The 12,788-nt window shown below is 43.6% G+C and overlaps 1 protein-coding gene across 1 annotated transcript in view; it reads left to right on the top strand.

Moving 5' to 3' along the window:
• Window positions 1-1,249: 1,249 nt before the first annotated feature.
• Window positions 1,250-12,788, top strand: part of FAM83D (family with sequence similarity 83 member D) — a 30,751-nt gene continuing 19,212 nt past the window's right edge. Inside the window, exon 1 of the mRNA XM_036750565.1 lies at window positions 1,250-1,729. Coding sequence (XP_036606460.1) covers window positions 1,259-1,729 — 471 coding nt within the window. The 5' untranslated portion in view covers window positions 1,250-1,258. The remainder of the gene's footprint in view (window positions 1,730-12,788) is intronic.

Genomic DNA, 12,788 nt, shown 5'->3' with positions numbered 1-12,788 from the left:
GGGACATCCATTCTAGGTGTGGGCAATGATGTAGCATGTCTTGGGAAGAATGCTTAACTCCAGAGTCAGAAGTCCTGGGTCAAATCTTGGCCCTGTCACCTGCTATAGGTGGGACCTTCAGCTAAACAGCCTCTCCAAGCCATTTCCTCATTTGTAAAATAAAGGGATGGGACTAGATGACTTCTTAGGGCTCCTACAACTCTCTATCTAAACAGGGATAATTTGGCCGGAATGCAGAGCACGTGAAGAATTGTACAGTTAAGGTTGGGGCCAGACTGGGGAGAGCCTTGAATGCCGGCAGCAGGACAAGTCTTTCCCAATTTGCAGAATTTGGCAGCTCTAGTTGAAAGTGGGTACATTGAGTCCAACCTCCGCATTTTATGAAGTTTCTTAACTGAGACGCAGAGAAGGGAAGTCCTTCCTTTGTGACATGAATGGAGGGACCCGAGGATCTCTGCGATTCAATCCCTCCCTGGGTGCTTTGCAGCCTTTAAAGCGCCATCTAAATGCCATTTATTATTAGTTAGGAATGGAGCAGGTCCTCGAACCGTTCTCTGAACACGACTTGTCCACTGTAGTATGTACATAAGAGGCAAACACAATCGCTGACAATCAGCGCGTCCTCTCCAGCTTAGGTTGTGCCGGAACACAAGACGCTCCTCGGAACCAGCAGGGGGCGCCCCAGAGCCGCTCTCCGGGGCAAGGCCCGCGGTGCCCCGAGCTCCGGGAGGAATCTCTCGGGAGCTGTAACTCAGTGCTCGGTAGAGGCCAGTTTCTGGGGGCTTGCAGCAGAGGATCAGCTACCAGCTCAAACTGGAGCCTGGTCCTCTGGACCCCAGGCGCAGAAGTTCACTCCCCTCCGCTGGCTCCCCTTCAAACCTGGCAGCGTAGGGTGCACAGGACAAAAGCAGGCCATGCCACGGTTACGGCACGAGCCCTAAGCTTCACGGACCCACCAGGTTCTGGGTGCGGGGTTCGGAGCCGTTTGCAGGCGGGGTCTCTGTCTGCCTGGCTCCGCCCGGTGTCTCCTCTCTACACGCGCTGACTGAGCCGGAGCTCAGTTTAAAATCAGCTAACCAACCGCGGGCTCCTTGTGGGCGGGGCTTGGCCGCCGGTGCTCTGGGCGGGGCGGTTCTTCGACCAATGGTTGGGCCGAGTTTGAATTTAAATCTCCATTATAAAATGTGGGCCGGGCGCCGCAGCTGTAGCCCAGGCTGGCCGCCGGCAGTTCCTCCCGCTCCCTGCTGGCTGGCCCGCCATGGCTTCGCCCTCGCAGCTCCTGGATGACCTGGCTGCATCGTGCCTCTCCCCGCGGGGCCCTCCCAACCTGCCCGAGCTGTACAGCGAGGCGCAGCGGCTGGCCGTGGAGGAGCTGGTGAGCGGAGGCCGAGACGCCTTCATCGCTTTCCTGCGGCGGGAGAACGTGACCTGCTTCCTCTCGGAGGCGGAGATCCAGAGCATCCTCCAGGCTGCCGAGCGACCCCGAGCCCGGGGGGAGGATAGCGCGGCCGAAGAGTCCTTCGCCTCGTCCCAGGACTGCTCCTCGCTCACCTACTTCCCCGAGCAGTCGGACATCGAGCCGCCGGTGCTGGAGCTGGGCTGGCCCGCTTTCTACCGCGGCGCGTACCGCGGCCCCACCCGGGTGGAGGCGCATTTCCAGCCCTGCTTCCAGGACTCGCCGTACGGCTGCAAGGACGCGGTGCGCAAGCAGATCCGCTCGGCTAAGGAGGTGAGCCTGCGGGCTGGCGGGGCCAGGCTCCGGCCCCTGGGGTAGAGTAGAGCTCCCAGGCCACCCGAAGCAACTCCTGAAGCCTCCCTTAGCCCAGGCCGGCCCGGGGGAAGTAGTAACCCCCTTTACACGAAGGGGAAACTGAGGCCCAGGGCTACAGAAGCAGCTAAGGACCAAGGCCTCCGGGGTCCTTTCAGGAATCCTGGCCTTTGGGGCTTTGCTGCTGAAGCTTCCTACACCTTGTTTGTGTTCATAAATGGCTCGCGAGAGGCATGATAGAGTGGGAAATGTGGACTTGCAGTCATGAGAGACCCGGGTTCGAATTCGGCCTCAGACACTTTTCTTTAGCAAGTCACAACATCTCTGAGCCTCAGTTACCTCATTTGTAAGAGGAGGATGATATTTGCATTACCATCCTCACAGAGTTGTGAGGAAAGCACTTTGAAAACTGTATAGCACTGTCTACACCTGGTAACATTCTGGCTGTCAGCCCTTTGCTCCCACCCTGGGCTGCGGACCCCCTTGCAGGACCACCAAGATTTTCCACTCCTGAGTTTAGTTAATTTCTATTAATTTTTTTCTCCAGGACCAGATTATGGGAGGACACTCTTCCCAAGAGAGAAGGAGAGTGTGACCCTTCTGCAACCCCTAAATAACACTGCCACTTCCCAGAAGTGAATAAGATTAACACACCTCTTACCTCCGGAGCCCTGACCGATGGGCCCCCTCTCCTCTTAAAGGGCCCATCATCATAAAAGGCCCATTTGTTCCCTGTGGTGATGGGGTGAGGAAGAGGCAGGTCATGGAGCAGAAGAGCCTATGGGAAGAATTGGGTCTTGACCATTTACTTATTTCAGTAAGACCCAATTCCAATGGCTCCAACTAAGGCCTGTTAAATAAGATGTTATTCTTAAGAAGACAGCATTCCGTTAACCCCGATCAGTCATTGAGCATGTAAGGGTTGTTGTGTGGCAGGTGATGGGGATAAAAAGATAAACTTGAGGATGTCTAGTGATGACTGAGGTTCCTGGATCTAGAGAATTGGGGAACAGGGAGCTCTCATCAAGTGTTGATGACCTTGCTTTTAAACAAGTGAAAATTACTTGTGACTTTACTTATACTAGTTTCTCAAAAAATAGGGACTCTGCTGCCAGATAGATCAAAGACAAAGCTGTCTACTTTCATACCCAGGGTCCTCTCTTCCAGAGACTAGAAAAATACCAGTTCCACTTTGTAAAGTGGGGTACGAGAGGGAAAAAGAAGGAGCCATTCCTGCCTTCTTCCAGCCCTTCCCCCACTCACCCATCAATTAGAAATTTACTTGGAGATCACTTTCCCCACCCGCTCATCTTATCAGTTGTTCACATATTAATATTAATTTTCGTTCAGCTGGAGGGAAGGTATTGGTAAGTCAACTGAGGTAACCTGAAGACAGTCAGGGATAAGCGAGGAGGGACAAAGGGTAGCAGGAAATTGGAAAGGGGGCTGCTACAAAAAGGGATTTGAGAGGGAAAAGAGTAGTGTCAACTTTGCAATTTGGCCTAGAGCCTGGTGGAAGTTGGTGACTCAAGTTTGCCACCAAGAATGGCCTAGGTACTTCCTAGACAACTCTGGCTGCTACTTCAGGTCTTCTATGGAGGGTTGTTGCAGAATCCTGTGTAAGTGGAAATATTGGACATGTTATATAGAAATTATGTAAGCACTCAGGATTCTTACCTGTAATTGGACATCTAATTATATAATTGGGCATAAAATCAGTATTAAAAGCCTGAATTTCTCCCAGCTCTGCCCCTTGCTACCTGTGTGACTTTACATAAATTGCTTAAACTCCATGGACCTTAGTTCTCTCATCTCTGAAATGAGAGAGTTGGGCTACATTACTTCTAAGATCACTTTCAGGTCTAAGTCTGTTTCCCTATACAGTCACGTAGCTAATAAGGTAGGATTCAGACCTGGATCTTTGGACTCCAAGTCCAATACTCTTTCTAGCACCTTCTACTTCCTCTTGAGGGCTACGTGCCTGCCCTCCATAGAATCTTTGTGTATTTGTGTGGTTAGCAATAGCCAAATATGTGACTTCAGATTGGTATCTCTTTACTAATAATATTGGTGATGCTCTTCGAGGACTAGACAAGCTAACATTAGTGAACTGTTCTCTCTCCGTCTATTAAACCTGTGAAGTTACCATTTCTCAGTGGGTCTTTCCTCAAAGTTAGATCCAGCTCTGTGGCAAGATTTTGGGTGTCCTCCATGCTCTCTGTGAACAAGAACTAACTTGCCAGTTCAAACGAGAGCTTGTGGTTTTTTTTTTCTTTTAGCAAGAACAACCTGAGCTCAAAAATATTTCTTGTGATTTTCTTTTTTTTTTTTTAAAAAGCCTTGGATTCTTATCTAAGAGGCATACTCAATGGAATGTGGTCTTGCCTGCTTAAGGAAGAACCTTGGTATAGGGGAAAAGGATCTGGCCTTGGTGATAAAAGACTGATTAAAATTCCACCTTTGGTGCTTCAAAGGTGTGTTATCTTTGACAAGCTAGATACTTCATTTTTCTGGGCCTCAGTTTTCTCATCTGTAAAATGGAAGGACCCCTTCCAGCCCTGACATTCTAGGGGTCTTTACCAGATACCCTTGACATCATGGTGTTTGCATCATGAAAACCACTGCTAGACACTGGGAATGCAAAGACAAAACCAAAAAAAAAAAAAACCTTCCTTTAGGAGCCTAAATTCTACTTGTTGGGAAATGGAATGGAAGAGTTACAATATATAAACATATATGCTTGATAACTTGAGGAGAGAGAGAGAGCACTAATACCTATGGGGATCAGGAAAGACTCCCCCATAGGAGGTAACAAATGAGGGGAGTGTTGGAGAAAGAAGAGAGGAGGAATACTGAATTATAGACACTCAGGGATAGTTTGTACAAAAGAACAGTGAGTTTGGAGAACTTTGAGTAGACCAGTTCAACCAAGAGATAGAATTCTTGAGAGTGAATTATATGTGCTAAACTTGGAAAAATAGGCTGGAGCTAGATCATGAATGGATAACAAGTGGAAGAATTTGTTTTTTATCTTAGAGGTAAACAGGGGCCATCTAAGGCTCTTGAGCAAGAGAGTGGTAACACAGAGTTGTGCTTCGGGAAATTTTGGCAGATGTGTGGAATATAGAATAAAGAGAAAAGAGCTTAGGAGATGGTGTCCAGTTAAGAGTCCATTGCAATAATTCCAAGTGAGAAGTAACGAGAGCCTGAGCTAGGGTTGTGGGCCAGTAAATGGAGAAAAGAGGAAGGGGATGGGACAAAACTTGGCAGATGACTAGGTATGGGGTATGAGGGAGAAGGAAAAATCAAGTTAAGAAATTGGGCAACTGGAAGAATGATGGTGCCCTGCTGGGATGTTAACTTGAGGAGTAGTGGATTGAGTTTTGCTGTGGACATGTTGAGTTTGGGATGCCTTTGGGACATTCAATTAAAAGATATCTAACAGGACTAAAGCTCAGGAGAGAGACTGGGTCCAGATAAATAGATCATCAGCATAAAGATGACAACTGGACCTATGAGACTCTATGAATTAGCCAAGAGAGGGATTTTATAAAGAAGAAAATTGGGCCCAGTATACGTTCTTGGAGGACACTCCTGACATACATTTGATCCAACACAAGAGACTAAGGTGGAACAGTCTGAGAGATAGCAAGAGAACTGGGAGAATGTATTCTCATGAAAAGCCAGACAGGAGAAAGTAGCCAGGAGGAGGAGGAGGTGGTTTTGTTGTTGTTTTTCAGTCATTTCAGTTGTGTCCAACACTTTGTGACTCCATTTACAGTTTTCTTGGCAAAGAAATTGGAGTGGTTTACATATGAGGAAACTGAGACAAACAGGGTTAAGTGACTTGCCCAGGGCCACATAGTGAGTGTACACAAAGCTGGATTTGAATTTAGATCTTCTTGACTCCAGGCCTGGCTGCTGTCTCTAGTGGTTACTATCTAGTTGTTGACTAGTGGGCCCTCTATCTAATGGTCAGTAGTAGTTAAGGTCAAAGATTCTATGGTCCCAAATGCAGGCACATGAGCTCAGGTGATCCTTAGATCTGAGGTTGGTTATCATAATATATGGCCCCAACCTTTCTACTCCTTAATAGGCCCTGGCAGGTAAGTTGTCTGTAATTCCTCTTACTCTTCCCAGCTTCACATTTGCCTTCTATATGTCTCTCTCTGACCTTGTATGAATAAACAACCTGCTGAATATAAATAAACAATATGCTGAACCATATTCAGGAATTAATAAGGGCTTACTTTGTGCCCAGCTCTGAATTACATGCCACAGTAGATCATTAGGATATTGTCCTTATCCTATAAAAAGTTTATAATCTTTTGGGGGAAATAAAGAGTTTCACAGTTTAGTGAAAGATCGAGTGTCAAAATGTCTGATACAGACAGCAAGTGCTATAAAGGTTCAATTCTGTATAATGACTGTATTGGGCATAGGTGGGCTAGGTACAGAAGACCCAGAGATAGACCAGTGTCCTCATTTTAAAAAGGTGAGCATTTGGGAAAGAAAGAGGGATCTACTAAGAGCAGGTCATGCCCAAATAACCTATTTCCTTTTATGTTAGGGTTTTTGAACTGATAGACCAGGGAAATGCCACCAATATAGTCTATTTTATTACACTATAAATAATGTTAATTTGTGGCTTTCAGAGTCAATATGCTGGCTGCAGGGATCAGTTTCTATTTGAGTTGACACAGATGATCTAAGGTTCCTTCTGGCTCTAAATCTATGATTCTACAATTAGCTTTTAGAGATGACAGGAAGTTGGAAGGGAAAACTAATACGTTAAATGACAGAATCAAGATTCAATGTGATCACAATAAGATTAGAACAAAGGTCTGAAACCAGCAAGATAAAATTTAACATGGGTAAAAATAGACATTTGTTCAGGTTTGTTATTTGCTTTAATTATAGAGTGATAGAAAACTTGACAGTGGTTGGTGAGAAGGAAACCCAAGGTCTTATTTTTTTTTCCTTAACAGTATTTTATTTTTTTCCCAGTTGCGTGTAAAGATAGTTTTCAACATTTGTTTTTATAAAATTTTGAGTTCCAAAATTTTGAGTTTTTCTCCATCCCTTTCTTCCCTCTTCCCTCCCCAAGACAGCTACATGTTAAACATATTTCCACATTAGTCATGTTATAAAAGAAGAATCGGAACAAAAGGGAAAAGCAACGAGAAAGAAAAAACAAAAAAAAGTGAAAATAGTATGCTTCAATTTGCATTCAGACTACAAGTTCTTTCTCTAGATCTTGTGGTAGCATTTTCCATCATGAGTCTTTTCGAATTGTCTTGGATCTTTGCATTACTGAGAAAAGCTAAGTCTATGATAGTTGTTCATCGAACCATGTTACTATTGCTGTGTAGATTGTTCTCCTGGTTCTGCTCACTTCACTCAGCATCAGTTCGTATAAGTCTTTCCAGGTTTTTCTGAAATCCACCTTCTCACCATTTCTTATAGCACAACAGTATTCCATTACCACAACTTGTTCAGCCATTCCCTAATTGATGGGCATCCCCTCAGTTTCCAGTTCTTTGCCACCACAAAAAGAGCTGCTGTGAAGATTTTTGTATGAAAAATGTTGAAAAATGAAAAATATGAAAACCTGAGGTTTTGGAAAATGAATGAGCCAACTGAAAGCTATCCCAGTCTTTGGAGGCTTAAGTGGGATAATACACAAAAAGGCACACAGTAATATATGTAAGATGGAAGAGCTAATAGAAATCTAGCACCCAGAGTGTATCCAGAATATTGTGTTCCCTTCCGAATGTTACGCTTTAACAAGGATGTTGATACGCTAAAAAGCATAATTTAATAGTAGCTAACATTTACATAGCACCTACTACGTGCCAGACACTGTGCTAAACACTTTACAAATATTAGCTCATTTGATCTTCACAACAACCTTGGGAAGTAAGGTACTATTATCCTCATTTTACAAATGAAGCAAAGCAGGTTAGATGACTTGTTCAAAGTCACACAGCTAGTAAGTGTCTGAGGCTGGATTTGAACTCAGGTCTTCCTTATGATAGGCCTCTGCTGTATCTACAACTCCACCTAGAAGAAACTGGAGATCTCTTCTGGAGAAAGAAATGGAGATTTGGAGGTAGGGATATGAGAGTAGGGGTGACAGGAACAACTGATAGCCATTTTCGTGTATTTGAAGGACTGTAATATAAAAGAGGAATTAACATTATTTTCAGTGTCCTTCTTTAGGGCAGGAATAAAACCAGTAGATTGAAGTTACAGACTTTTTTTTTTAAGTGAAGTTTTATTAACACCTTTTGGGCTTTACATTTTTTCCAACTAACACATTCTCTTTCTTTCCCTACATCTCCATCCCCCACCTGTATTTAGAAGAAGAGAAAAACCAAAGCCTTGCAACACATATGCATAGTCACACAAAACTAATTCCTACTTTGACCATGTCCAAGAGATATGCCTCGTTCTGTATCTTGAGTGTCAGGAGGTGGGTAATGTGTCACCATGGGTCTTCTGGAATCATGGTTAGTCACTGTGTTTATCAGAGTTCTAAATCTTTCAAAATTGTTTGTTTTTTTACAATGTTGTTGTTATTATATGAATTTTTCTCCTATTTCTGTTACCTTCATTCTGTATCAATTCATGTGTCTTCCTAGGTTTCTCTGAAACCATCCCTTTTGCTGTTTGTTATAGCCCAATAGTATTCCATTCCATTAATACACTCATTTCTTTAGCCATTTCCCAACTGATGGGCACCTTCTTATCTTCCAGTTCTTAAAGAGCTTCTATAACACATGAGACCTTTGCTTTTTTCTTTGATATGATACTTTTTGTTTTATATCACAGTCATTTCTAGATATATCCTGTTTTCTGTCAGACTTCTGTAATTTAAAAAACAACATAGCCACAGGCAGATTTTAACTTGAAATAAGGGAAATTCCATGGTCCATATCCCAATCTTCCTATCCCCCTACCCCCAATTGAGAGCTGTGCAATGGTGAGAAAAGACTGCCCTCTGAGAAAGTGAGCTCCCTGTGCTAGAGCAGAGGCAGGTTGGCCATCCTGGCAAGGTTCTTTTAACACTCCCAAGTTGGACAGACTCAAGTAAGGCTCATTTGTGTTTGAGGTGAAAACCAGATTCAAGCAACCTCTAGTTTTCATTAATGGGATGGGGATTTTGGGGTAAAGAGTACATTTAGATTGGGGGGGAGGGAAGTATTGGGGCAGGGATGGAAGGCAGTGCTGAGGATCCTATCTCCCAGAAGTGGTGATGGTCAGTGGAAGGGAAGAGAGTGTATCAGCATCCAGGACTTGCTCTTTGCTTTGCCTTTGGCTCTGTAGACTGTACTAGATTGGAGCCAAAGCAAGGTGAGGGGTCAGGGGGACTAAGCTGCAAGGTGGTTACGTTGGATAATATCATGAGTTTAAAACATTAAGACTGAAGGGAGGCATCATAGAGGGAAATAGCCATTGGTAGCAGTTGTTTGGGAAGAGGAGTGCCTGAGGTCACATAGTTGGGTGGTTTTATTTTTACCAGACCCGGGCTGTTTTACAGGATATATGAGACAGGTACTGCTGTATGTCTTGTTTCCTCAATTAGACTGTAAGCTCTGTGAGAGCAGCGCCTCTGTCCATATTTCTTCGGATCCCTATAGCCCTTTTCATAGGTGGGTGCTCAATATTTAATATTTTAATTAAATAAATAATACTTATTTAATATGAATCACCTCCCCTTTCTAAATCAGTACTGGACTGTTCAGAGATGACTTAGTGGAAGAGACAGAATGCGATCAGGTTTCTGATTTCATAGTGTTTGGCTGTAAAGTGTTCTGCATATGGGATCTCATTTGATACTCACAGCAGCCTAGTAAGATAGGTAGTAGGATCCCCATCCTTCTTATTCAAATTATAATTTTACTATTCAGCTACCACGGCTATTTTCTAAAAGCATCAATGGAGTTGAATATGTATTTTAACTGTCGAGCAGTGTACTCCCTCTTATGTTAACTTGGTCTCTCCAGTCCACATTCTACATAAAGAACCACTACCTTTTCGCCGGAGGATTCTGGGATAACATCAGCTTCTCATTTTTAGGATTAGCAAAGTGTCAGAAATAAAAGTCCAGATCTTATCAGGTTACATTTATAGTTTTGTGGCTTACCTGTTAGAGGGAAGTATTGCATAATCTCTCCCCCTTCTTGGTTCGGAGACAGACAAGTGGTTTTAAAATTGTAAGATTTCTCTAATAAAATCATTGTACCTGAAACAGATATCTCTATGAACTTTCTTGTTATGCTGGAGCATCTCTATTATTTTACTACCAAAGGGATACTGGGAGGATTCCTCACAAGGTTGTTGTAAGGATCAAATGAGAATCTGTGTAGAATGCTTTGTATACTTTAAAGCACTATGTAAATATCAGCTTTTTATTGTTATTATATTAGTTTCTGGGAAGGAAGTCGGACGACTATACAAAATCCATCTTTCCTTGTCGCTTTCCCTAGCACATTGATTGTTCTGTCTCAATCTTCTTTTCGCCTCCAATAACCTCTTAGACCCCCACGCATACCCTGTTCATCCTTATTTTTGTTTGTATAGTCAGAGGTTTGTTTTTTGTTTGTTTGTGTGTTTTGGTGTATTGGAAGATTCAGGAGCTGTTAATCAACCAGTTGCTGAAAAACCAGGAAAGAATGGAGATCCTGGAGAAGGAGGAGGGGGAACTTGGTAAAGTTACTGGTGGTATTTGTTTTTTCTTTTGAAAAATGCTTGAAGATGGGATTTTGTTGTTCATTCATTTTCAGTTGAGTCTGACTCTTCATGACCCCATTTGGGGTTTGGTTTGCCTTTTCTTTCTCCAGCTCAGTTTAAAGATGAGAGAACTGAGGCAAACAGGGAGAAGTGACTTGCCCAGGGTCACACAGCTAGTAAGTGTCTGAGGCAATATCTGAACCTCAGGTCTTCCTGACTCCAGGCCTGGGGCTCTATCCACTGTGCCACCTAGCTGTTCCAAAGATGGGATAAGGTAACCTAAAAGGAAAACATACTGGACTCCTTGAAAAGGGAATTTGTGGTTACAGCTTTGTAAAGCAAATTAGGGCTTTCTAGTTCTAACCCATTTTCTGTACCTTTGGCAGACCAGCCAGTCAAAATACTGCTTTCATCCAGTTGCTTTTCCCATTTGAGATCCTACATTTTTTCCCCCTCATTGCTTTGAACATAAAGTCCAAACTTCACCTTGACATTCAAGGCCCTCCATAATATAACCCCACCCTGCCTTTTCACCCTTATGTCCTACTTCAGCCAGCTTTCAGATACACTGTGTTTATTCCCAATGCCACGCTTTTGTTTCTTTTGCCTGGTTTTTCCAGTCTTTCCCCCTTCTGTCTCTAAAATCATATTCATATTTCACCATGAAACATGGTGTGGTAGAATAAGCTCAGGCCTGGAATAAGAAGAAGCATTTGAGTGCCTCCTTCACCATCTATTGAGCTGAACTGCCCCAGCTTTAGTGGAGCTGTTAGAAGTATATGAATATACCTGAAGGTCAGGGACTGGTTAAGTTTTTTGATTGTTTTATCTGGGTGCCTCCAGTGCCTAACACAGTGCTTGCGATGTTGTAGGATACTGTAATAAGTGCTTGTGGGATGGAACTGAGCTAGTAAACAGCTGTAGTCTCTAAGCATTATGGTTGAGAAATGAACCCTTTTTTTAAGGTGGTACTGGCCACCTCAGATTTGATACTCCCCGCTGAGTATACTTCTTCCTCATCGATCTCTTAAAATCCTTGAGCCCTTAAGGCTTTGCTCAGGTGCCGTCTCTCCTGTGAAGACTTCCAAGGTTCCCCTACCTTTCCAGCTCCAGTCATTAGTGTTTAGGATCATCAGGAGACCAGGTCACTCTTTTCTCCCCTGAGAAGAGTGTGCCAGAAATGCAAAATCTCTTTTATGGATGCCTGGCTGAATATAGATCAAGGATAAAAGTCCAACCCTGTGGTTTGGGAGGAGGAGGGAGAGGGAGGATGAGTCGAAGGTCAGTAGGAAAATAGGCAGCCTTGCCCTGCAATGAAATTTCAAAAGGAAGTAATTGAGGTGTGTGAGCATCCACTCCTATTTATACGCTGTAGATGGAAATAGAGTACAAACTGACAGTTTGGAACAGAAGAGTCTTAAAGGAGGCAGTCTGATATAAAACAGTCTCTATCATTTAGTCATGTATCCCCCATGAGCTCTACAGGGCTAAGGTAAACAGCAACAACCAGGAGTGTATTATCTAAGAAAAAAGGCAATCTGTCACATCTGTACAAACCTAAAGAAACAGAACTCCTACTATTATTTTCAGCTGTAATTTTGGTCCGTCCTCTTGGTTAAATACAAACCAGAATGTATTCACGGATCTCTCCTTTGAATATCTTGCCCCCTGAATCAGTATACACCAGGACCAATGGCTCCCCAGTGCCTATGGAATAAAATGTAAATGACAGCCTGGCATTTACAACCCTGCACAGTCTGGCTCCATCCTACCTTTCTAGCCCTATTTTATACTATTTCCCTTCACAGACTTGTTTCATCAGCTGTTACTAGCAGTTCTTTAATTTAAATCCTCCATCTCTTGCCTCCTCTTTGTATTTGCACAAACTATCCCCTCAATGAGCTCTTCACTTCTTAGAATCCTTGTCCTCTTCAAGGTTTAGCTCCAATGCCACTCCACTTCCACTTTAAAGTCTTCCATGAGTTCCCTCTCTTCCAAGTTGTCAGCATCCTCTCGCTTTCAATTTTCTTTGTACTACACATAATCATGCATGAATTTTGTCTCCCCCCTCCCCCTCCTTTGCCCTCTCCCTTCTTCCTCCTCTCTCCTCCATAGAGCTCCTTGAGAGCAGGGACTATATTTCATTCTTGTCTTTGTCTCTAACACTTAGCCTTGAGTAAACTTACAGTTTTGTTTAATTGAATTGAATTACAGCAAAGTTGTATTTCCTGCACAAACATATATTTATTTCTTGTAGTATACATGGAGACCTAAGCTCAGGGCA

The sequence above is a fragment of the Trichosurus vulpecula genome, chromosome 3 (assembly GCF_011100635.1).
Source record: "Trichosurus vulpecula isolate mTriVul1 chromosome 3, mTriVul1.pri, whole genome shotgun sequence".
In the NCBI taxonomy this organism is placed as follows: domain Eukaryota; kingdom Metazoa; phylum Chordata; class Mammalia; order Diprotodontia; family Phalangeridae; genus Trichosurus; species Trichosurus vulpecula.
The sequence above is the reverse complement of the archived record's forward strand: the minus strand, read 5'-3'. Positions and strand labels throughout refer to the sequence as shown.